At 44.0% G+C, this 25877-nt stretch overlaps 1 protein-coding gene across 1 annotated transcript in view; it reads right to left on the bottom strand.

Annotated features, from left to right (window-relative positions):
- Positions 1 to 10952, bottom strand: part of EMILIN3 (elastin microfibril interfacer 3) — a 33849-nt gene extending 22897 nt beyond the window's left edge. The window contains exon 1 of the mRNA XM_042461448.1: positions 10604 to 10952. Coding sequence (XP_042317382.1) covers positions 10604 to 10806 — 203 coding nt within the window. The 5' untranslated portion in view covers positions 10807 to 10952. The remainder of the gene's footprint in view (positions 1 to 10603) is intronic.
- Positions 10953 to 25877: the final 14925 nt, after the last annotated feature.

Below are 25877 nucleotides of genomic sequence, written 5' to 3'. Positions count from 1 at the left end.
ACCACTCTGATAGTCTTGGAGACAGGGAGGGCTGGGCAGGCAGGGAGAGCTGACCAATCCAAGCAGGCTTTGTATACAACAAGGTTTCCTGCTAAGTACCTGCATGTCATTTGAATTAAAATTACCATATTGAAATCAAATCTGATTTTTAAAATTTTTTATTTGGTGTGCATTGGAAGAGGGGTAGTCTTATACAGTGAATATATCCCAAACTCTATATTTTAACTGGAAAAGTTGGGGTCGTCTTATATGCCCAGTTAACTTATATGCCGGAAAATACGGTATTTATAAACAAATGTGATATATATATATATATATATATATATATATATATATATATACACATATATATATTGTGTGTGTGTGTGTGTGTGTGTGTGTGTGTGTGTGTGTGTGTGTGTGTGTGTGTGTGTGTATAGAGAGAGAGAGAGAGAGCCAGCATGGTGTAATGATTTGAGTGTTGGACTACAACTCCCAGGGTTCAAATTCTCTCTCAGCCATGGAACCTATCATGGTTTATTTTTCTTTTAATTTTTATTGTAAATTTTTAAAAACATAAAAACATAAAAAAGAGAATAACATTACTGATAATCATTATCTTGTCTCCAGCATATACTACAGAATAAAGAATAAATCCAATACATCACTTTTTTTCCTCCCCTCAATTTTCTGAAGTCTCAGCTATAGTATATACATATGTACATTACACTAATAATATTCCAACATATATTTCCCCTCATCAGTAAATAAAGCTGCTAAATGCCTATGATATCTGGCTTTGATCTTTCATCATCGCTCATTTATACTCCTTAGTTTTAAAGTATTCATACATGTCCACATTAAATTGCTTTTGTTACCTCTACTTTCTTCTTTACTTTCCATTGTATGTTTATAATCTCAATCCTCTGTATCTCCCATATTTGTTTATCTGTACTCTAAAAAATATTTCAGACTCCCTCTCTCTCTTCTCACCTTTTCTCTTTTAAATGTTTCATTTTTCTTACTTATTCCATACTTTTGTATTTTTCCATTAAATTTCAGTCTTTTTCTAGATCACCTATCATATTTCCTTGGATGCTTCTTGATAATGAATGAATGAATGAATGAATGAGATTTTATTTATATACCACCATTCCTTCGATCATGGCGGTTTACAAGATAATAATGAAATACAATACAGCACAAAACAAAATTACAGATAAAAATTAAACCACGAAAATCCCCCATATTAAACCGTATAATAAAGTACATCATTAAAAATCCATCACTCATACCTAATAATTAAAACCAGTTAAAATCAATAAACAATCTAAAAAAACAACAACATGCAATACACAGGAGAAGATGACAGTCAGGACATGTGGGGGAAGGCTTGGTGGAATAAGTGAGTCTTGAGGTTTTTCTTAAATGACTCCAGGGAGGGGGCCAAGCGGAGCTCATCAGGGAGAGAGTTCCAAGACTGCGGGGCCACCGCAGAGAAAGCCCTTTGCGCAGTCCCTACGTATCTCATCTTTGGAACTCTCAAAAGTTTTTTCCCACCTAATCTGAGAGTGCGGGGCGGAATGTATGGGGAGAGGCGGTCCTCTAAGTACTCTGGGCCCAAGCCATTTAGGGCTTTATAGGTAACAACCAACACCTTGTATTGAGCCCAGAAGCGGATTGGCAGCCAATGCAGATTTTTCAATATAGGTGTTATGTGGCTGGCCCTGGAACTACCAGTGACCAGCCTTGTGGCCATATTTTGAACCAACTGCAGCTTCCGAATTTGGTACAAGGGTTGCCCCATGTAGAGTGCATTACAGAAATCAAGTCTAGAGGTTACCAGTGCGTGTACTACTGTTTCAAGGTTTCTCCGGTCCAGGTAGGGGCGCAGCTGGCGTATCAGCCGAAGCTGATAGCAGGTACTTCTAACCATCGCATCCACCTGAGGAGTCAGGTGAAGCGATGAGTCCAGAAGCACCCCCAAACTGCGAACAGTGTAGTTCACGGGGAGCGTGACCCCGTTCAGGACAGGTGGACAAATTTCCTTCCCAGGACCGGGAGAGTCTATCGCAAGTACTTCCATTTTCTCTGGATTCAGGATGAATCTGTTTTCCCTCATCCAGCCCATTACCGACTCCAGACAGGCATTGAGTGGAGAGATGCCATCCCTAGTCACTGCATCAGTCGGAGACACAGAGAAGACTATTTGGTAATTTTGATAACCTGTCCATCTCTTTCATCTCCCCCTATCATGGGGTTTCCTTGGCAAGATTTTTTTCAGAGGGGTTTTGCCTTTGCCTTCTGAGGCTGAGAGACTTAGGTGACTTGCCCAAGGTTACCCAGTGGATTTCCATGACCGAGCAGGGATTCAAACCCTGGACTCCAGACCTAGTTCAATGCTCAGACTACAGTACTACATTATGCTGGCTTTCATTGTTTCTTGGCAAGTAGCATTTCTTTATACCAGAAGTGGGCGAAGTGGGGTCCTGGGATTGCATGTGGCCCTCCAGATATTTCTGTGGTCCTCAGCACCTCCATAATCCCCAGACGGACTGTTTCTGGCTGAAAAAGGGGTGAATTGTTGCTCCTGGGAGTCTCCAGGTGCACATTTCAGTTTCTGCATAGGTTGCATGGCCTCCATGTGTTGAAATATCAATTTTTGAGAGCCAGAAATGGACTTCTGGATACTTTGGGCTTTTTGTTTGTTTGTTTTATTTTTTGGTACTCAACATAGCCCCCAGGATATAAAACTGCCCCCTCTACCTGCCACAGTTGCCTATCCCAGTTTATACATTGCTTCTGAACATGGATATCATTACCCAGTGGAGCCATTTTGAATTGGGCTTTTGCACCCCCTTTTCAGCCACCTAACCTTCCACGCATCTCATGGACACAAACTTCATGCATTAATTGTGCATTGTGTCTGACATACTTTCTTTTGTCTCTCCTGACTCTACCACCCACTGGGAGTCCACAAGTTCTAGTACTATTATGGGAGAAGGAGGGGAGGGCAAATTCTTTCTATAATCCATTTGCTCTGTCCCATTCACACTTCTTTATCCTTCAGTGGGTTTATTGTGCAGCCCCCTTAGGCCAATCCCTGTCTCTCTGGCCTCAGCCCCAGGGGGCCATTTCAGGATGGCAGGGGATGGGCTGCCCCCCTGCCCCAACTCCATCATAGACCATGTGCTACTATGTCTCAGGAGCATCAGCCTTTCCGTAAAGGTCCTTTATGCTACATGCTGAGAGATAATTGTTATAAACAATTAAACAGCCAATGTGGTAGTCAATCCAGCCCAAACATATGCACAAAGCCCTTTGCTTTGCCTTGTTTTTCTTTTTAATGTACGTGAGAAAGAAAAATTGCTTGTTCTACACAGATAATGCTGCTCAAGTGAATGAGTGGGATCCAGGGTCAGGCATGGGCAACTAGGTTAATGGAAGCAGATGCTTGCCCCATCCTTCTCACCATTATATTGGCTATTTAGTTGTTTATGGTATCTGTATCTCATTCAAGAAGTGCAAGGGAGCCATTCCCACATTATATTCCCACAACAGTCCTGTAAGGAAGGCTCACCTAAGAGAGAGTAACTAGCCCAAGGTCACCCAGTCACTTTATTTATTCATACCCCACCTTCTGTGGCTCATGTCTTCATGGCTGAGTGGAATCTTCCCAATCTTAGTCCAACACTCTAACTACTACGCCCTTTTGGCTGTTTTAGCCCCTTTTGTTCCATCTCCCAAGCTACACAAGGGGTTAGAGATGCTAATGAATGGAATAAGTTGTGGTGTTGCCCTAACAAATTAAGTCAACTGAAGTCATTTTACTGCCTGAGAAACAGCAGCAAATGATACCCTCCACCCCCATAATCACCCCAGTCAAGATGAACAGTACCTAAGGCTAGCAAAATTATTCTGACATTTAAAAAGCCCACAAACACCTCATACCCTCCAGCAGTCCCAATTTGGCAGTGACACTCCTGCTTAATTCCCTGCCATCCCATCTTTTCAGCTGCTGTTAAAATGTCCCAGTTTTTCTCTCTTCCTCCCACATTCCCCCTCTCTCCTTAACTTGCTTAAGTTGCTGCAAACTGAGTTAAAAGTACAAAACTAGTTTGCAATCAATCAACCCAGCAGGGTGAGAGGGGAGAGGGGGTATAACATGGCTTTCTCCTATAGATTCAGGCAAAAGCAGACTCTGCAGCCTCTCCTAGTTCATGTGTTCTTCCTCATTAATCAGTTTTACCACCTTTTGATGTTGCTTAGCCACATGTGCCCTTAGAATCATAGAATCATAAAATCGTAGAGTTGGAAGAGGCCACTAGGGCCATCCAGTCCAACCCCCTGCCATGCAGGAAATTCAAATCAAAGCATCCCTGACAGATGGCCATCCAGCCTCTGCGTAAAGCCCTCCAAGGAAGGAGACTCCACTACACTCCGAGGGAGGAGTGTGTTCCACTGGCAAAGAGCCCTTACTGTCAGGAAGTTCCTCCTAATGTTCAGGTGGAATCTCTTTTCCTGTAGGTTACATCCATTGTTTCGGGTCCTGTTCTCTGGAGCAGCAGAAAACAAGCTTGCTCCCTCTTCAACATGACATCCTTTCAAATATTTAAACAGGGCTATCATATCACCTCTTAATCTTCTCTTCTCCAGGCTAAACATCCCCAGCTCCCTAAGTCGTTCCTCATAGGGCATGGTTTCCAGACCCTTCACCATTTTTGTCGCCCTCCTTTGGACACGCTCCAGTTTCTCAATGTCCTTTTTGAATTGTGGTGCCCAGAACTGGACACAATATTCCAGGTGGGGCCTGACCAGAGCAGAATACAGTGGCACTATTACTTTTCTTGATCTAGACACTATACTTTTATTGATGCAGCCTAAAATTGCATTGGCCTTTTTAGCTGCCGCATCACACTGTTCACTCATGTTCAACTTGTGGTCTACTTGGACTCCTAGATCCCTTTCACACATAGTTTCATTCAGTCAGGTGTCACCCATCCTATATCTGTGCATTTTATTTTTCCGCCCTAAGTGCAATACCTTACATTTCTCTGTGCTGAATTTCATTTTGTTAGCTTTGGTCCAGCTTTCTAGTCTATTCAGGTCATATTGAATCTTGATCCTGTCCTCTGGGGTATTAGCTATTCCTCCTAATTTGGTGTCATCTGCAAATTTGATAAGTATGCTCCTTGTTTTCATTAATGTAATGTTGGGGGCATGGCACATGTTCTCATCTGTGGCAATCTACTATCAGGAAAATTGGCTACCTGAGGCAGCTGCCTCACTTTGTCTCATGGTAGGACCTGGCCTGAGTAGTGAGAAGTGAAGTTTCCCCCCAATTGGGCAGGGACAGCTTCCACTCACAGAAGATACCTCTGTTTATTTTCTCCTCTGCTCAGGCCCACACCACCATGGCTACCCCCTTCAATATGATCCTCCCTACAACCCTCTTGAAGCATTTGCAGAGCGTAGAGGCTCTGTTGTGAGGAAGAAGAAACAGGTTGCTGCAACACTGCAGAATTAATTCCACTTAATACCACTTTAAATGTCATGACTCCTTCCTATGGAATCCTGGGATTCATCGTTTGATAGTGCACCAGAGGTCTCTGACAGAGACGGCTAAATATCTCACAAAATTACAAATCCCAGAATTCCATAGCATTAAGCCATGGTGGTTAAACCAGTGTCAAACTGCATTAATTCTGCACTGTAGATGCAGCCATAGAGAAGTCTGCTTCACTCTGCCTAGTTGCACTCATCTAAATTGGGATCCAACCCATTTGGTGGTATAAAAAGCAACAACAGCAAACGGTCCTGAAATAAACTCCTGTTTACAATTTAATCTGGAATATATTTATCATTAGGACTTTAAACTTTGTGGAGAATCTCAGCCATGCCACCCCCTGGCCTACATACTGTACACACACTCATTGTGAAATCATGGTAGCTGCTACAATCTGAAACTGTGCTGGAGAAGAGAAGGTTAAGAGGTGATATGATAGCTCTGTTTAAATATTTGAAGGGATGTCATATTGAGGAGGGAGCAAGCTTGTTTCCTGATGCTCCAGAGAACAGGACCCGGAACAATGGATGCAAGCTCCAGGAAAAGAGATTCCACCTCAACATTAGGAGGAACTTCCTGACAGTAAGGGCTGTTCAACAGTGGAACAAACTCCCTCGGAGTGTAAGTGGAGTCCCCTTCCTTGGAGGTCTTTAAGCAGAGGCTGGATGGTCATCTGTCGGGGATGCTTTGATTGAGAGTTCCTGCATGGCAGGGAGTTGGACTGGATGGCCCTTGCGGTCTCTTCCAACTCTATGATTCTATGATTCTATGTTCCCCCTTTGTATAGGCCTGACCCACATGGGTTGTTGAGAGAGGCAGCATAAAGGTTCTGCAGCACTTTACAAATTAATAATGAAATTCTAGACATGCCTACTCAGAAGTAAGTCTCACTGAGTTCAATGGGGTGTAGTCCCAGCTAAGTGTGTGGAGTAGGAATCGAGAACCCCCAATAGAGAGAACACAGGACCATTAAGAAGAGCCCAGGATGGATCAGACAATAGCCATATCTCGTCCAACACTGGCCATTTAGTTGCCTATGAGGGGCCTGCCAGCAGAAAATGAGTGCATCATACTCTGCTTATGTGCTGAGCAAATCACAACAACAACAATTGTTATATGTCACATTACAGTATCTGAGGGTAGTTCACTGCTTCCTAGATTGTTGGATAGAATTCTGAATCATTGAAGATCCAAAATTCCAATCAGTAACATTTAGTTGACTGTGAAACCTAGAATCACCATCATCTGGTGCCATCAATGTACATCTCACTGTACAAAAATAAAGCAATAAAATGGACAACTCTAACAAGGACATACAATGTAATTAGATACACAGATGCCAGACACCAGAAGTGGCAGCTATTTTGACAACTAGCTATTCTGCCTAGTAGGACAGTCCTAATGTTTGGAAGAGCCAGCATGGTATAAGTGATCTGAGTGCTGGACCAGGCCTCCGAGAGACCAGAGTTCAAATCCCTACCCAGAAACAGCAACCCAATGGGGTGATCTTGAACAAAGCACATTCTTTCAGCCTCAGAGCATGGCAATGGCAAATTTCCTTTGAAGAAATCTTACCAAGAAAACACCATGATAGGGTTGCTTTAAGTAAAAGTTGATGGGAAAGCACTTAACATCATCATCAGCTACTACTGCTACTACTACTGTTTGGGCCCATGTGTCACCCATCCATGCCACAATTCCTCCCCGTTGCAAGAGAGGAGGCTGGATAATTACTAAATAACCATCAATGGACCCTTTGCTCCCCCCAGGTCCTTCCATCTCCCCAAGGCCCAATGTACATCAGTCTGAATCTTTTCCCTTCAGTTTCCAGCATTGTGTTCATTAACTGTGTTGGTTGGGGCTGATGGATGCTGGAGTGCAGAGATGGGAGGGGCAGAAGAATTTGCAATCTGAAAGTACTACAGAAACCGTGAATACAATAATTTGGACAGAAGTGGCTGTCCATTTAGACAGCTGTGTTCAAACCAAGATATTGCTTGATTACAAGTCTTTGGTGCATGGCCAGTAGTCACAGATTCTGGGAGTTGTAGTCAACAACATCTGGAGCCCTAAGTTTGGAAGCCACTGATTCTAAGATCTCTCTCACACACTTTTATATCTGTAAAAATTTACAACAGGCCTCCCCCAGCTGGGGACCAGAATTCCCACCATCCTCAGTCAATACAGGAGCTGGAACAGTTGGAGGGGGGTTACGGAAGTTGAAGCTACGAAGTACTTGCTTTCAGATCATACCTCTATGGCATCATGAGATTCTGTGCAGTCACACTTAGGATGCCTGGAAAAATTACTTTTGGAGATGGGAAGTCCCAGAATCATCCAGTGGCATGGCCAATAGCCAGGGTGACTGAAGGTTTCTGGGAGTTTTAGCATGGCTGCTATTCTGGGACTTGCCATCCTCAAATGTACCTACTTTAGGCTCTGGTTGGATTATACCTCTGGAGACCAGGGTTCAATTCTCAGCTCAGCCATGAAACTCAAGTCATGTGCTCTCAGCCTCTCAGGGGAAGGCAATGGCAAACCTCTCCTGAACAAATCTTGCCAAGAAAATCCCATCATAGATTTAAAGGCACACCATCACAACAACAACCAGAAGTTAGAGTCTACTAAAAAGAGTGGGGAGGAGGAGGAAGTAAATAAATTCTCTCTTGGGAACTGCCTGAGGGAAGATGCATCTACACCAATGGTTTTCAAACTTTGGTCCTCCAGATGTTCTGGACTACAGCTCCCAGAATTCCTGAGTATTGGCTAAGCTGGCTGGGGTTTCTGGGAGCTGAGGTCCAAAACACCTGGAGAAACAAAATTTGGGAACCACTGATCTGCACTGTGGAAATAATGCTGTTTGCTGCTGTAGCTCCATCCTCTAGCATCTTGGAGTTTGCAGTTTTACAAGGTCTCCGGCCTTCTCTGCCAAAGAGTGCTGGAATCCAACTACAAATCCCAGAATTGTGTAGGATGGTGGCATGGCAGTTAAAGTGGTGTCAAATGGCATTATTCCTGTAGATGCATCCTAGTTGATATCTGTACAAAACAGAGATGCACATCAATGTAGTGTACTAGTTTGGAGCATTGGACTGGGAGAGACAAGGGCTGTGTCCACAGTGCAGAAATAACCTGTTTTGACAATGCTTTAACTGCCATGGTTCAATGCTATGAAATTCTGGGAATTGTAGTTTATTCTGGCACCAGAGCGAAGCAAACTACCATTCCAAGAATTTCATAGCATTGAACCATAGCAGTTAAAGTGGTGTCAAACCAGGTTATTTCTGCACTGTGGATGCATCCAAGTGCTAGTTTCCGCTGAAACTTCCTAGGTGAGTTTCAGCCAGTCCCTTCCTCTCAGCCTCAACCTACTCCATGGAGCAGTTGTGAAGTTTTACAACCAGGTAGGAGAAATCAATGGGGATTCCCTCCTCCGACTTGGCAAGAGGTACTGTATGTTGGGATGGAGGAATTCCTGGTGAGAGAAAAATCTCTAACCAGCCGCCAGGGGAAAAGTTGCTCAAGTAACGGTCCTCTCCTCTTTAGCCCAACCAACATAAAGGTTTTCAACAGATTTTGGACAGAGAGAGAGAGAGAGAGAGAGAGAAAAGAAGTTCATTTTTTGGGTCTTGCTTTGCACATTTTGGGTGCAAAGAGAGAGAGGGAGAACGTGTGTGTGTGTCTGTCGGTCTGTCTGTCTGTCTTCTTTTCCCTGTCCATCAGCCCCTCCATCCATCCATCCATCCATCCATCCATCCATCCATCCTTCCTTCCTCCCTTCCTTCCTTCCTTTCTTTTTGGAGAACTGCTTTGCCAAGGCTGGGTTTTCCATGGCTGAACAGCACGGAAGGCGCCGAAATTGAAAAAAGCCAGCCAAGGCTTCCAACCCCAGCCCCAGCTCCCTTTCCAAGGAGCATTCCGGAATGTTTAAAATCCATATGAATTCTGCAGATCCCTTTGGATGGAATGAAGAAGGGGAGGGGGGGAAAGGGTGGAAGAGAGAGAACGAGAAAGAAAGAGAGAAGGCAAGCAGGCAGGCATAGGACTCTGGTTGCATCCACACACTGGAGAAATACTCCAGTTTGACATTACTTTTGACTGCCCTGGCTGGCATAATGCTCTGCGATCCTGGGATCTCTTGGGCAGAGGAGGCGAAACGTCTCCGAAAGAAACTGCAGTTCCTGAGCCCAGGCAAGTGAAAAGCGGGATCCAAGTGGAAGATTTCTGCAGTGCGGATGCCTAGTCACTTTCCCTCTTATCCCGGCCCCTTTCCCTCTTGTGCCCTGTCACTTTCCCTCTTCGGCAGCCCCTGGGACACCTTCGCAGCCCCTTTCCCTCCTAAGGAAGAGAGCTCTCTCTCGCAGCCCCTCGGAGACTCCATGAAAGAGCTTTCCCAGAGACTTCAGCCTCCTTCCTCAGAGGCATCTCCATCTTCCTCCAAGGAAGCTGAGGAAATCGAGCGAGGTCTAGGAAAGCTCAGGCTGCCCGCTCCTCTCTTTCGGGGAGTCTCCATCTACCTCTGCAGACTGACAGGGCTAGCTATAGCTGTGAAGGCTTTCCCTGGTGGGCATTTCTTTCTTCTTAGATCGCCCGTCGTGCCACTCTTTAACTCCGATTCCCCTCTTGGGCATGGACTAGTCCTTTTCCTTCCACTCTTCGCCATTTACTACGAGTCCCTTTCCTTTCTAAGCCGCCGCTCTTCTTGGCCTTTCCCCTCTTAGGCACTGGATAGTCATTTTCCTGTCGAATTGTAGCCAGTTGCCTCTTGGACATTCAGTAGCCCCTTGCCCTCCTCGCTCGCCCATTCCCCTCTTGGACTACATTGACTACCTCCTTATCCCCGGATTTTTCTATCCCTGCATCCAAGCATCCACGGCTCGAAAATACCCCCCCCCCCCAAAGTATAAATCCCAAATGGCAAGCCATACACCTCTTTATCTAAGGGACACCTCCACCTGGCTCTGCCCTCCTCCTTCCAGGGGAGTGGGGCATCCGCGGGTGGAGTCCCTTTCCCTGCTGAGTCTCCTGCCCTCCTTTCCCTCTTTGGGGAGGCCTTACTTGTGTTTGCCCAGGGGCTTCCCGCCGGGGACCTGGGGGCTGGATCCGGAGGTGTAGAGGCTGTAGCGGCTGCCGTAGGCCAGGGGGGGCCCCGGCGGGGCCCGGTAGAAGCTGCCCTTGGCCTCGGCCAGGCGAGCCAGGAGGGCCCCGGCCAGGCAGAGCAGCGGAGCCCAGCAGGCGCGCAGGGAGCCGGCCAGGCTCATGGTGGGGCCCCGGGACCGGAGCCGGAGAGCGAGAGAGAGAGCAGCCGGCAGGAGGCGATGCCTTCCTTCTTCAGCGGAGGCCCAGGGCCCCAGGCAGCCAGCCAGCCAGCCAGGCAGGGAGGGAGGGAGCCAGGAGGAGCTGCCGATCCCAGCCCCACCAGCCGGGCTCTGGGCTCCCCTCAAGAGCAGGCAGAGAGAGCAGAGAGGCGGTCCCCCTCCACCCCCCCTCCCTCCCTCCCTCCCTCACACACACACACACCCCCCCAGCATCACACAGATCCCCCTTTGAAAAAGAGAGAAAGAAGGAAGGAAGGAAGGAAGGAAGGAAGGAAAGAAACAAAGTGCTGCATCCACACTGGAGAAATAAGCCGGTTGGGCCCCGCTTCTAGGCCCCACAACAAACTCTAACTCCCAGAATTCCATAGCCTTGAGCCAGAAAAAGAATTAAAGCGTTCCCAAACCGGGTTATTTACTGTCAAACAGCTCTTGCATGAAGGAATTATTCCTAATGTTGAGGTGGAATCTCTTTTCCTGCAGCTTGCATCCATTGTTCTGGGTCCTGTTCTCTGGAGCAGCAGAAGACAAGCTTGCTCCCTCCTCAATATGACATACCTTCAAATACTTAAAGAGGGCTATCATATCACCTCATAACTTACTCTTCTCCAGGCTAAACATACCTTTCACCATTTTTGGTCACCCTCCTTTGGAAACATTCCAGCTTCTCAAGGTCTGTTTTGAACAGTGGCGCCCAGAACTGGACCAGTGAGGTCTGACCAAAACAGATTAGAGTGATACTATATTTTGCTTGATCTAGGCACTATACAGTGGTGCCTTGGTATCCACAGGGGATCTGTTCTGGACCCACCTCCCGTGGATATCCAAAACTGCAGGACCACAAATCTCACTGTCCCCAATGGCAGCATATGCCCACAGCCGTGTCACCATTAGAGTTAACAGGATGGGGCCTTACTTGAAGTCCCATTGTTAGTGATGGTGGTTCAACCACATGAACGTTATGCACCATCAGTGGGGACAATGGTGGTTGGCCATAAAGAGGCTCCACTGTACTCCTATTGATGCAGCCTAGAATTGCATAGGTTTTTTTTTTAAAGTCTTTACATCAGTTTTCTGCAATTTCTTAAAAAGCACTCACCCAAGGCTATGGAGCACTCTTTGTGGACAGGTTTTTACTCTGCCATAGCTGCAGAGTAGCTACAAAGTTATTGGTGTGGAATGGTGGTTTGGTAGGACACCTTAGAGCACCAAAGTGGCTGTGTAAATTTACAGCGCTTTATAAATAAAGGTTAATAATAAAATAATAATAAAACACTGGTCAGGGTGACCACCTGTAAGATTCAGTCCCCAGACAGCAACCTCAAACCCTCCTGTTGTGTGTGAGGCACGTTAGGGACACAATGACTTGTCCTTGGGGTCTGTTACCGTGTGTCTAGTCACAAGGTTGGCATGTAAGAATGGTGGGCATATTTAGCATGTCCCTTGAGAATAACTGAGCACAACCAATCTTTGCACTTGTGCATTTGTGGAAAAAAGCATCCAGGTCAGTGGGTGGAATAGCCAGGCAGGTTGTTACCCCAGTAGCTCCTTATTTAAATGTTAAACTCTAGAAAGCCCATCTGCTAATCGGTCTTCAGCATATAGTCTGTGTAGATCAGGGCTGGATAAGGTGCTCTTATGTGGGCCCTGAAGATGTTTTTGTCACTCCCAGCACCTCCATAATCTCTAGACAGACCTTTTTCTGGCCAAAGAAAGGTGAAGTGCTGCTCCTGGAAGCCTCCAAATGCAACAATCTACTTTTTGAATAAGACTCAAGGCCTCCCTATTCAAATGACTGGTCACCATTGACAATCAAAAGTACATTTCTGTTTTAAATGGACATGTTAATAGTGTAATGGTACCAATGCCTATAATCTGGATATGCACTGGAGGATCTCTACATTTCTTTATATATGCTAGAAGCCACTAACACATTGCAGACGATATAATAGATATTGCCATGCAACAACCAAAATCAAACAAAACTATGTGAATTGTCCCAAAGTCTAAGGTCATCGTCCAACACAAAAGATACATGCACTTAATATTCCTGTGACATAAACAGGCAGCAACAGTTGAAACAGATATTATCCCCTTGTCAAATTTATCATCAAGAAGCTCCAACATCCTTGGTATTGCATGGTCCTCCTTATCCATGCTTGTATCTCTGTGTGCCAAGAATGGAGGTATGCAAATTGACATCCAACAAAAGAATGTATTTGACAGTAAAGTCTTTTGTGTCTCATTCCCCTTTGCATGCTCTGTTACTCTGACTAGCTTTATGGAAATGCAGGAAGGTTTCTGTCATGGACACTGTAGGCCCCAAGTCGAGCTTTCCTGGATCATCTCAAAAGACCCATCCTCCAGGACCCCAGAAATTTCCATCCAATCAGGCTTTTCAGTGGATCTATGGAAACTCTGCAAGGAGTTTACAGAGACTGATTCATATGTCAGAACCTCACCCCCACCCCATGAAAAGCAACGCGTACTGACTTTTCCTGTTTGACATTTTAAGCACGGAAATGATTTGTGGAAGCATTCCTTGATAGCAGGAACACACAGCTGGAAATGTCCCAGCATCCTACATCATGCTGCCAATCATTATGGTTTGGAATGGAAAGGAGTACATTGATATTTAAATGCTTATAGCATCTTGTAACTAGCTTACGTAGCTATCATGCATCCTCCAAAAAGATTCCTTAAAAAAGAAATATAGGAAGCTGCCTTACACCTGATCAGACTATCCATCTAGCCCAGTACTACTCCAATTGATAATCATACTTTGAGGTATCAAGCAGAGTACCTTTTCCAACAGACCTTGGGAGGAAAAAACCACCACTATTTGTACTATAGGTGTAAGATTCCTTAGCCAGTATGACCACTGCTTTTTTGTAGTTCTCTTGGTAATTTTTCTATGGTCTGGGCAGTAATCTTTTATGATGTACAATCATTTTAACTGGTGATGCCAAAAAATGAACTCACAACCTTTTACATGTTTTGATGTGCTGTGTCACTGTCATAAGATTCCCCCTAGGAAGCCGGTTAAAAGAATCCAGGCTCTTCTCCTTCCTTGAGTTCATTTTTTCTGGTGCCCAGAAGAACAAAAAGATTTTCCTTGTATCTTCCGATCAGCTTTTTGCAGCCTTTCAAGCTCTATGAAGCTTCCCATGTGTCCCCCAAACTCTCCTGGATCTTCTCAACATTATGTTAATGCAACTGGGAATGCTGTTGTCTTCATAGTGATCAAATGACTGGATCTCTTTCTGCATTACTGTGGAGTTACTTTCACATCATCCTTTCAGCAACAGCATCTTATGTCTAGTGGTCTATCCCTCTATAGGGGAAAATATTTGAAAATACTCCAAAAGTATGTTTCTTGAGTATTGAGAAACCAGACAAAAAGAATTCTGGATTGGTGAGAATCTCAGTAGCTTGGGACCTTTTCTACACCAAATTTGCTTGAGGTTGTTTTGTACAGAAAACAGCATTTTCTGCACAGGATGCTGCAGCAACTCTGCAGGACAATTATTTTCTGTACAGAAAATGCTGCTTCCTGCACAGAAAGTGCTGCAGTTGGAGGCTTATTCTGCACAAAATAATATTTCTGTGAAGAAATATCTTTGGTACAGAAAAAGTTGCTTTCTGTGCACAACAACCATGCATGAATTTTGTGCAAAATAAGTCCAAAGTATTAATAGTCTTTTTGAGACTTTCTTGCTGTGAAAAGAATATTATTAAAATTACTTGTTGCTTCCTTCAAGGGAAAAAATAGTGAAGAATTACCCCCATGCACACACCTTTCCATGACCTTTTGGAATACCAGCAGCCATCTGCAGACAGTTTTATACTGATTTAATTTTATTGGACTACCTTAAAAAATTCTAGTAGTTGAAAATACCGAGAATTCTATGTTCATGATCAACTAGTCCTCCTCCCAGAACTAGAGTTCTCAGTACCCAGTGAGGAGGGATTGTGTATTATATTACATTAGTTTATATTTGTACTAAATAAGTCATATGTTGTTGTATTGGTGGTGGTGGTGTGCCTTCAAGTTGTTTCTGATTTATGGTAACCCTGAAGTGAACCAATCATGGGTTTTCTGGAACTGAGTGTGTGAGTCATCCAAGGTCACTTAATGGTTTTCCATGGCTGAGCGGGGAACTGAACCCTAGTTTCCGGAGTCATAGTCTGATGCTCAAACCATTACACTACATCACATTACATTAGTTTAAATTCGTACTAAAGATACTCGACATGTTGCAACACTGTATATCAACTAGTGTATAAAGTTACAAATTCACTATTGGTTACATCCACTGTACCCTTCTACAATTATGTACTTCTCATGCCCAGATTTTCTATATCAAACTTGCAGTCATAAATACAGTTCTGTTTGTATCCAGTTTAGGGCTTCAAAGTGGAAGTATATAGGTCATTTTCAATCTCACTTTATAGATGAGACTCTGAGGTCATGAGACAGAAATAGAACCAAAGTCTCCCCCACAAAGTGATATTTGAAACCCTTCCCAAAACAAATAAGGCATAATTGAACTTCCAATTTAATGTGCATTTATATAACAGAGGGACAGCAGTTCAGTACAAAAATGAATGCTTTGCATTCAAAAGGTCCCATGTACAATCCTCAGCCTCTCTTACCTCAAACCATGGACAACTGCTGACTTTGTATAAGGCAGGGACATCCACCAAAGTTTTGGTCTAAAGCAATCAAAAGAGAAGATCAATTGGTGTCCTTGGGAATGTGCATCCCAAATAAGAATGATTCTCTGGGGAGAAGTGAAATTTGTAGATAGAACTTGTAAGGCCACCCAACATACAGTTTTCCAGATACAGGGAAGATACAAGCATGTAGACCATTGCCACAATTTTATGGTGGGCAAAAGTCAAGTGTGTTTGTGTCTTTCACAAGAGTATGGGATGATTATCTGAGAACAAATCATGGCTGGACAACATCACCTCCTTTGTCCAGCAGAGGTCACTCCATATCACCAGAAAGGTGAGTATTTTTTAAAAAGCAGAGTTATGATAAAACTGACAACATTCTTCAGCTTCAGCATTAGGCAGGTAGGTGAGTGGGAGGAATACTAGTGAATGACTGCCACAAAAGTTTTGGCAGAAAAGGAAGGAAGGAACGAAGGAAGGAAGGAAGTGAAACAAGACAGAAATACAAGCACAAGTCCTCTCCACTGGACTGAAACATAGAGGGAGATCACTGAGAAGTGCTTCTTGTTTGAAAAAGCCATAGAATTTCTCATAGGAATCAGAATAAAACCCACATGTAAGCAGCCATATGTCTACACTCTTACATGGGTATTCACTGTGTTTGTCATTAGTGCATATCTCCCAATAACCCCTGGTCAACCACATCTTCTCAATACATAAAGGTCAGCCTGCTTCCATAGAGACCAACCTGGTAGCAAAGATCATCTTTGGAGGTTAACCTTTGGGTGCTCTTGGATGCAGAGATTAGGCTGAAAGCCATAGGACTTGGAAAAGTGTTTTTTTTTAAAATTCCAGAATTCTTTAATCAGAATTGTCAATGGGTAGCCATTTCTGTAGTTCATCCTGAAAATGAAATGTGTTTAATGTTTTTAACTTTATCAGTTATTTGGTTTTAAATTACTTTTTGCATTTATACCATTATTGAAACCTTTGTATTGTTTTAATCTGTATCATTTTAAAATATTTTATTACCCACCTTGAGTCTTACAACTGAGAGAAAGGCAGGATACAAATGAACAACAACAACAACAACAACAAGGACCCTCCACCCTTTCTTGTTACTAACCTAGAGGTGCCATGCCTTTCCAGCCATTAATCTGACCTTTTTATTCTAGCAATAGCAATAGCAATTACATTTCTATACCGCTTCATACTGAACTCAGTAGTCTCTAAACAGTTTACAACATGTATGCTAATTGCCCCCAACAAGCTGGGTACTCATTTTAGCAACCTATGGAAGGATGTAAGGCTGAGTCAACCCTGGAGCCCTGGGATTGAACTCACAACCTTGTGGCTACATGGGGGCAATTAGCTTACAGTTGTAAACAGTTTAGACGCTGCTAGTTCGGTATGAAGCGGTATATAAATGAAGCTGAAAAAAAAATACTGGCTGCAGTACTGGCATTTAACCACTGCACCATCAGGGCTTCTAGTGATTTATTTTAATATTTATACTTGTTTGGTTAGGTTTGTTTTGGCTGCTTGCTTTTATGATGCTCTTCTGCTCAGTTTTCAACTGCAGATGATTTTCTGGATGCAAATTAGCAAACCACTGATTTATTTTATCAATTATTTCCATATAATTGTCCCTTTTATTCTGTTTTTATTTTCCTTTGATGATTAAATTTTAAGGGATTTTCTTAAGCCACTTTCAGTGCCATTTGGTGGGAAGGCAGCACAGATACAAATCTTTTAAACAACTGATCAGTCAACTAATGAACTGCATACAGTGAGATTCTGTGTGTAAAAATATCATGAGCTCTGTGTTTCCAGCTAAATCCTGCTTCATGGAAGTCTCTGATGAAGGAATTTTGTATTATGTGAAGCCATCAGTGTTGATGAAAGGAGATTAAGAGTTGGGGGAAATGTTTCATTTGCATGCAAATAGAATTAAAATGGGAAAACATTGTACTAGGGAAGTAAAATAAAAAAGTGCTCCACTGAGGGTAGCATACTAAAATAAATTGTAGCATTTAAATCACCATTTGAACAATACAAGTTATACAGATTTCTGAGGCTTTGCTTTGGATTAAGGCATTCATTGAAACAGACTGAAACAGATCAAATAATTGGCTACCTGTCAAGTTGAGCTGTTGAGATTCACCAGAACTATGAAATGAGCTGCTGTGGTTTTCCAGAGCTGTATTACAGATGCATTGCTGAATGCTCCTTATCCTTGGCATACAAGGAGGTATATTTCAAGAGGCTTCTTTTGGTTTATTTGAATTTTATTCAGTGGCTCGTGCACTCCGGTTTTACAGTTATTTGCTGCAAGGCTGAGGTTGTTTTGTATCCTCTGATTTTATTGCTTTGTACTGTATCCACGCTTGTTTTGCCACTTGATGCTTTACTTGGAATTCACATTTCTGAAGCCTGCTTCCTCTGGCTCTGTCTTAGGTGAAACCATCTTAGACATAATGTCTAACATGGTTTTAGCATAGATAAAACCACAGGAAATAATCTTAAGAAACCTGAAGCCCAGAAGTGAGCCAGTGAAACCTCAGTGTGAGCCAATAAAGAAAATAGCCTTCAGATATCTGAAACACAAAAGTCAGCCAATTAACCTTAAAAATAAGTCAAAGCCAAAAGTGGAGCCAATAAAGTTACTGTACAGATAAAGATAGCATGTTTCAGACAACAGCTGAGATCCTACCTCACAGATGTTGGTTAGAAATACTGAACTACATATCACCTCCTGACCCGACTCCCCAGACCTAGCTTAACAGCCAACAGCCACATGGAGTGATGGAGGTGTATTCAGCTGGTGACTGGGTAAGTCCTCTCTCACCTGTGATCTGTGGTGGGACAAGAAGTTGTGACAGTAGTACTGCTTCTGACTGTTGCACAACAGATCACTGGCTGGAATTGTCATCTTTCTGCACCCTGATCATCAGTAGGACAAACTTTCACTGCTCAGTGTAGTTGCTGGCTGTTAAGGTATATGGGAAGGGGATAGTTGTGATCATGGCAATAGTGCTACAGTTATAAACATGAAGACAGAGCAGTTAAAATGTGTAAGTCTAGTTTAAACTTTTGTGCAGGATGCCAGCCATCTAGTCATCATTTGAGCTCCTCTTTATCCTTATGAGCAAAGCCTTCAGCTTGCCTTAATAATTATGGAGTTGGAAAAGGCAGAACTGTCTACTCAGTAATTGGCCACATATGTACTTACACAATTCATCCCATCCCATACACTACAGTATTTATTAATGCAGTCCATAGATTCATCAATACAAACGTCAGACATAAATCGTATAGTGTCAGAATACAAACCAACATTATATAAACAGAATAAAATTGGAATACTCAATTAAAAGATTTTTAGATACTCTGGTCAGTTTTAGGAGTTTCCTTCTCTCTAATCTTAATTACCAAAGACAGGAACTTGACAACCAACAGCGTGACATTAGAGCATCTATCCTCTAGTGGAAGTGTAGTATAAAAGTATAAAGCTTATCTGATCAACCAGGCAGATGGCTTAATAGAGAGGAGATCAACTGTTCACAAACTTGATTATAAAAAATGCAAGATAATAAAATGTGCGACATAGTTTCAACCTCCTGCAAAGCACAAGGGCAAAATCTCAAAGAGAGGGGTAGTCCATCATACCTACCATAAAAGAATTCTGAAGGGAAATCATCACATATTTCTTACATCAAATAGCCTAAAGGATTTTCTCTCAAACCACACACTTGAAAATGCATTTTAAGATCCTTTTGAGTCAAGAACTAAAATAACAAAGACTGGTCTTCACAAGCATCTCTAACTACTAGGTGAGATGGGCTGTCTGATCCAGTATAAGGCAGTTTCCAATATAATTCCTAAGGGAGTATGTTAATAAACAGTTTTTTCCTAAAGGAAAAGGCCATTAAAATCTATAGGCTTAGGTGTCACCAAAGTGTGGAAGATTCTGGTTTAACTATGGATTGGCAATGAGTTACAGCTGGTGATAAAAGTAAGTGCAGAGTTTTAACAAGAAGCTGTTGCTTTTCTCTGAAAAAAGGCACAGCATAAGCCACCTAGAGCCTTATTTCACAAGTGACTGACACCAAACAGTGACCTCCCCTCCCTTGCCTGCTTTTTTAATTAGCACCTGTACAAAGTAATCACCTGAATAATTGCCTCTTTTCATGGGTCAACAAGTCAGCAAGCTTTGACCCTCTCAATTCCCACATGGGTAAAAGATTTCCTTGCACATATATGCTGAAAACCAGGATATTGATGCAATTATTTTTCTTTCTTTTTGCCCTTGCATCAGTGGTAGAATAGATGAATTCCATTCTAGTTCCTACCATGTCCTTAATTGCCAGTAGGGATATATGAAACACTTATATGTTATCCATATTTTCAACTGTATTTTTGTCTCAGCCAATTGCCACCTAATGCCATAGGTTTTTTTTTAAAATAAATAAATAAATAAAATGCATAAACATTTGTACAACTTTTGATGCAAAAACTACGACACTTATTCTTGTCACAACACTCCCTTTCATATATCTATATTGTTGTTGTTGTTGTTTGCTTTCAAGTCATTTCCAACCTATGGCGACCCTAAACTGAACCTATCATGGGGTTTTCTTGGAAAATTTCTTAGAGGGAGTTTGCCATTGCCATTCTCTGAGGCTGAGAGAGTTTGACTTGCCCAAGGTCACCCAGTGGGTTTAGATGGCTGAGCTGGGATTCAAAGCTTGATCCCCAGAGTTACAGCCCAATGCTCAAACCACAACGGCATGCTGGCTCCATAAACATACTAAAAATTAAAAAAAATGTATGCAACATTCCTTAATTTGGATTTTGGATAAAAAAAGCCCTGGTGGCGCAGTGGGTAAATGCCTGTACTGCAGCCATTCACTCGAAACCACAAGGTTGCGAGTTCAAGACCAGCAAAAGGGCCCAAGCTCGACTCAGGCTTGCATCCTTCCGAGGTCGCTAAAATGAGTACCCAGACTGTTGGGGGCAAATTAGCTTACTTGCTAATTAGCTTACTTGCGGTTCACCGCTATGATCTTTGGAATAGCGGTATATAAATAAAACAAATTATTATTAATTATTATAGTTCCTGAGTTGAGAACAGCACTGCTAAATGCGGAGATGTGCAGAACCCAAAGGATGCCTACATGCTTATCTGCATATCCATCCAGGAACTGTGTGCTGGTGTTGTTCATCTACAAATTCAGACCAAACAGGATTTTCTCCCCTTCAGCCCTATTTGACATGAAGTAATTTTAAACCTAAGTATTTCCATCTTAATTTGAAGCATACTTTCTAATTCCAGAATCCTGAATTTACAATAATGTCTAGGGCCTGGGTTATACTGAACAACAGAAAAAATGGTCAGCTATGACAGAACACATGGCACTAGGCAAAGTTTGTTTTAGCCAAAGGATTTTTCATGACAGTCTATTTCTCAGGCTATGAAAAATTAATAAGAATATTCTTCTCAAGGGAACATGGAAACCTATGAACATCCAAAGACATAGCTGTGTTTGTCTGGAAAATCCATTTGCAAAGGGATCTTGTAGCACCTTCGAAAATAACTGAAAGAAAGAAGGTGGTAGCATGAGCTTTCATAGACTTGAGTCTACTTCCTCAGACACACATCTAATTTTTCAAACTGTGAGCAGGACTGTGGTGTGCAGGAAGCTTTCTTTCTACAGTGTGGTCCAGATTAATCCTTTCCTCACAGATTGATATTTACCTCAGGAGTGAAGCTCCCATTGGTGCTGTTATTCCCAGCATGATGCAAATGCTTATATTCACAGTGCCATCATATGCACAGTACCATTTATTATGCCCCCAATAACCCCTTGTTGTGCCAGCATAAGTATTTACACATTAAGTCCCTTGGCCTGGGTGTGCAACAGCATCCTGAAGCTGGGGGATGTGCCAGGTCCCATCTACTGCCCTTGTACATGCAGGGAAAGAAGCCTTTGCTTTTGCCTGGGATGTGAGGGCTACTTCTTCTCTCCCATGTATACAAGTGAAGCAACATAGCACCAGGGAACATCCCCCCAGTCAATGAGTGTCAGGGAGCAGAGCTTCATTCTGCATGCCCTTGTACACCCAGAGAAGAAGAAGCTGTCATCATGGGATTTCCAAGTGTCCTGTTTTGTATGGGTTGTTCTCTATTTGTGGGTTGTAATGGAGGCTATATGGAACATTCCAAATTGCCTATGTTTTGAGTATGTCTGAGAAGAGTTTGTGTCAGCCACTCTCAGAAGACTGACACTCATGTATTTTGTATGCAGCAAAATGGCCTCAAATTACACATGAAATGCTGTGGGACTGGCCTGCTCTTCCTGCTGTCACCTCACCAGGCTGAAGTGACTAAGGTTAGTGACACATGAATCAAGTCCCTTGAGAGGCTTTCCAGTTGCAAGACTTGAGACAGACCTCATACAGACCTGCCTTGTGTATTCTGGCACATCTTGAGCTGGCCTGGTGACTGGGAGGATAGTTCTGGGTTTAAAACCTGGCAAGCCTACGCCATCAATCTCTGAGCAAGTCTTGCAACTGAAGAGCCTCTCAAAGGACTTGATTTCTATATACTTGCCTCATGTGTCACTAACTTTGTGGAGACTGACATTTGGTCAGTGGGCAAACATGATCTTGCCCATGAGTGAAAAGTTAGTTGGGTACATTGCAATGAAACCAGTGGCTCCCAAGTGCTTCATTAAATAATTAAGGTTTATGCATTCAAACTTTTTCTACATTATGCTTCATGAATTTTGATTTGAAGACTACCATGAGAAATAATATCTCCCAATTGTCCCTATTTAGTAGGGTCAGTCTGATTAATCCTCTGTTGTCCTACTTTGTCTACTGCTTTTTAAATGCTCCCCTTTCTCTGGAGTTTATCATACAGGAGGAATTTCTCTTAATTTTGAATGAAAAGAAAGTGGGGCCAGAACGCATTCATGTTAATTCGCTATTTCAGCGAATTTATGTGAATTCAAATTGTGTTCAAACTGACTTCCCATTGCCCGAAAATAGCTTGTCATTGCTCGAAATTGATTGTGATCACCTCTCATACAATAACGTGAAATCCCATGAATGTGTTTGGACTGACTTTCCATTGCCCGAAATTGCATGTGGTAGTCTATCATGCAATAATGTTAAACCCCATGATTGTGTTCGGATTGCCATTGGATTATAATAATAATAAATAATAAAAAATTTATTTATATACCACCCTTCTATAAAACCAGGGCGGTGTACAACAGTCAAAAGATACATCAATCATAACATACATAAAATACAATATACAAACAAAACATGATCCAATAAAAACACTCAAGCCAGCTTGCCACTGCTGACGTGGAGGAGAGGGAGAGGTTAGTCGAGGCTTACTTCAGGGAATGCTTGTTTAAATAAAAAGGTCTTCAGCCCCTTTTTGAACTGGGCCAGGGAGGTGGCCGAGCGGAGCTCAATGGGCAGGGAATTCCAGAGGGTAGGGGCCGAGATGGAAAAAGTCCTCTTAGAAGTAGAGACTAATCTAGCCCCTGGAACCCTCAACAGCTGCTGCCCAGATGTTCTGAGAGTGCAGGGAGGATTGTATGGGGAGAGGCGGTCCTCAAGGTATCCTGGGCCCAAGCCATTTAGCGCTTTATAGGTAATGACCAACACGTTGTATTGTTCCCGGAAGCGAATAGGCAGCCAGTGCAAGTCTTTAAGCACTGGTGTTATATGACTGGCTCTGGGTATGCCAGTAACCAGTCGGGCTGCCATATTCTGCACTAATTGTAGCTTCTGGGTATGGTACAAGGGTTGCCCCATGTAGAGCGCATTGCAGAAATCCAAGCGAGAAGTTACCAGAGCATGTACTACCGTTTCAAGGTCCCTCTGGCCCAGGTAGGGACGCAGCTGGCGTATCAGCCGAAGCTGATAACAGGTGCTCCTGACTGTCGCATCCACCTGAGACGTAAGGTGGAGCGACGAATCAAGGAGCACCCCCAGACTGTGTACTGAGTCCTTCACAGGAAGCGTGATCCCGTTCAGGACAGGTGGAACCACTGCCATCCCCGGGTCAGGAGAACCTATCACAAGCACCTCCGTTTTCTCTGGATTCAGACTGAGTCGGTTTTCCCTCATCCAGCCCATTACCGACTCCAGACAGGTCACGAGAGGAGAGATGCCATCCTCAGTCACTGCATCAGTCGGAGACATAGAGAAGACTATTTGGGTGTCATCAGCGTACTGATAACCCCACGCCCCATGTCTCTGGATGATCTCTCCCAGCGGTTTCATGTAAATGTTGAAGAGCATGGGAGACAGAATGGCTCCTTGAGGGACTCCAGATGTAAGGGCCCTCTTATCGGAGCACACGTCTCCCAGCTGCACCATCTGGAACCTGCCAGAGAGGTAGGATCAGAACCACTGGAGTGCAGTGCCCCCGATTCCCACCTCTGCCAGGCGTTCCAGAAGGATACCATGGTCTATGGTATCGAAAGCCGCTGAGATGTCCAAGAGCACCAACAGGGACACGCTTTCCCTGTCGATGCCCAGACGGAGATCATCGACCAAGGTGACCATGGCCGTCTCAACCCCGTAGCCCGCCCGAAAGCCGGTTTGAAATGGGTCCAGATAATCCGTTTCATCCAAGATCGATTGAAGCTGGATTGCAACCGCCCTCTTGATCACCTTCCCCAAAAAGGCAATAGCGAAACTGGCCGATAATTGTTATGCATCAGGGGGTCGAGGGAGGGCTTTTTAAGCAACGGTTTTACTATGGCCAATTTTAAGCTTGATGGAAATTGCCCATCCCTCAAAGATGTATTAATGATCCGGTGTAACAATGAAGTTACCACCGGTCCCCCCTGAGCCGCTAGCCATGAGGGACAGGGATCGAGAGAGCAGGTTGTCTTCCTAACACTTCTAAGGATCTTGTCCACATCATCGGTACTAACGGGCTCAAACTGATCCAGTTTAATAGAGTCCACGGAGGCTCTGGATACCTCTGCTCTAGGTTCTGCCCTAATGCCGGCGTTAAGACCTTCGTTATCCGAGAGATTTTATCCGCGAAGAAGTTGTTAAATTGGTCACAGCAGGCCTTAGAAGGTTTAAGGATCTGGTTCGGGGCAGGAGGGAGCTGAGTTAGCTCCCTGACCACCCTGAACAACTCTGCTGGACGCGACTCCGCGGACGCAACACGAGCACCATAGAACGAATTCTTAGCTGCTCGTATCGCCTCTCCGTAGTCCTCCAAAAGGCGGTCTTGGAGAGCCTTGTCGGCTAAGCGTAGGTGTTTCCGCCAGCGATGCTCTAGCCGTCGCAGGACCCGCTTCCTCGCCCGGAGATCTTCCGTGTACCAGGGCTTTAGTTTGGAAGCAGGCCTGAGAGGGCGCTTGGGAGCGATACTGTGTATAGCCCTAGAAAGACCGGTATCCCAGATACCAGTCAGGGCATCAACAGAGTCGCCGTCATTTCCAACCATGTGCCCCTCTAAGGCTTCCTGGAACCTTTTGGGTTCCATCAGCCTTCGAGGGTGGATCATTCTAATAGGCCCGCCACCCCCGGGGGGGATCTGGGTAGAAGCCTTGATTTTCGCCTCCACCAGGAAGTGATCCGTCCATGACAGGGCGGAAATATTAGTTATTTCCGCCCATGGATTTTCCACATCCGTACAAAAGACCAGATCGAGTGTATTACCCGCAAAGTGCGTCGGACCCGAGACCAATTGGGACAGGCCCATGGCAGCCATGGTATCCATGAATTCCCGAGCCGCACCGGATGGAATATAGTTGGCCACGAAGGGGATGTTGAAGTCACCCAGGACAAGTAGCCTGGGTGTTTCCAGCATCAGCTCTGAGACCAACTGTGTCAGCTCGTTAAGGGAGTCTGTTAGTGCACGGAGTGGCCGATACACCAACAAAATCCCTAGACTGTCCCTGGCCTTCAGGGTCAAGTAAATACACTCAATGAAGGAAGTTTGACGGATATGGTTCCTGGTAAGAGACAAGGTGTTCTTCTGTACCAAGGCAACACCCCCCCCCCCGCCGCCCACCTAACCTGCACTGGTCCTTCACTGAAAACCCAGCCGGGAGGGCCTGAGCCCACACAGCATCCCCCTCAGGCCCAAGCCAGGTTTCAGTAATGCAAGCCAGGTCACAATTGCTATCTGCAAGCAAATCATGGACGATGTGGGTCTTGTTGTTAATAGACCTGGCATTGCACAGGAGCAGAGACAGGGTTTGTGGCACGGTTGGAATGACCCTCAGGTCCTTTTGGTTAGGAGGGGGACAGGAAGGAGAGATAGATATTAAGCATCGATCTCGCCT

Source organism: Sceloporus undulatus, chromosome 4, assembly GCF_019175285.1.
Source record: "Sceloporus undulatus isolate JIND9_A2432 ecotype Alabama chromosome 4, SceUnd_v1.1, whole genome shotgun sequence".
NCBI lineage: Eukaryota > Metazoa > Chordata > Lepidosauria > Squamata > Phrynosomatidae > Sceloporus > Sceloporus undulatus.
The sequence above is the reverse complement of the archived record's forward strand: the minus strand, read 5'-3'. Positions and strand labels throughout refer to the sequence as shown.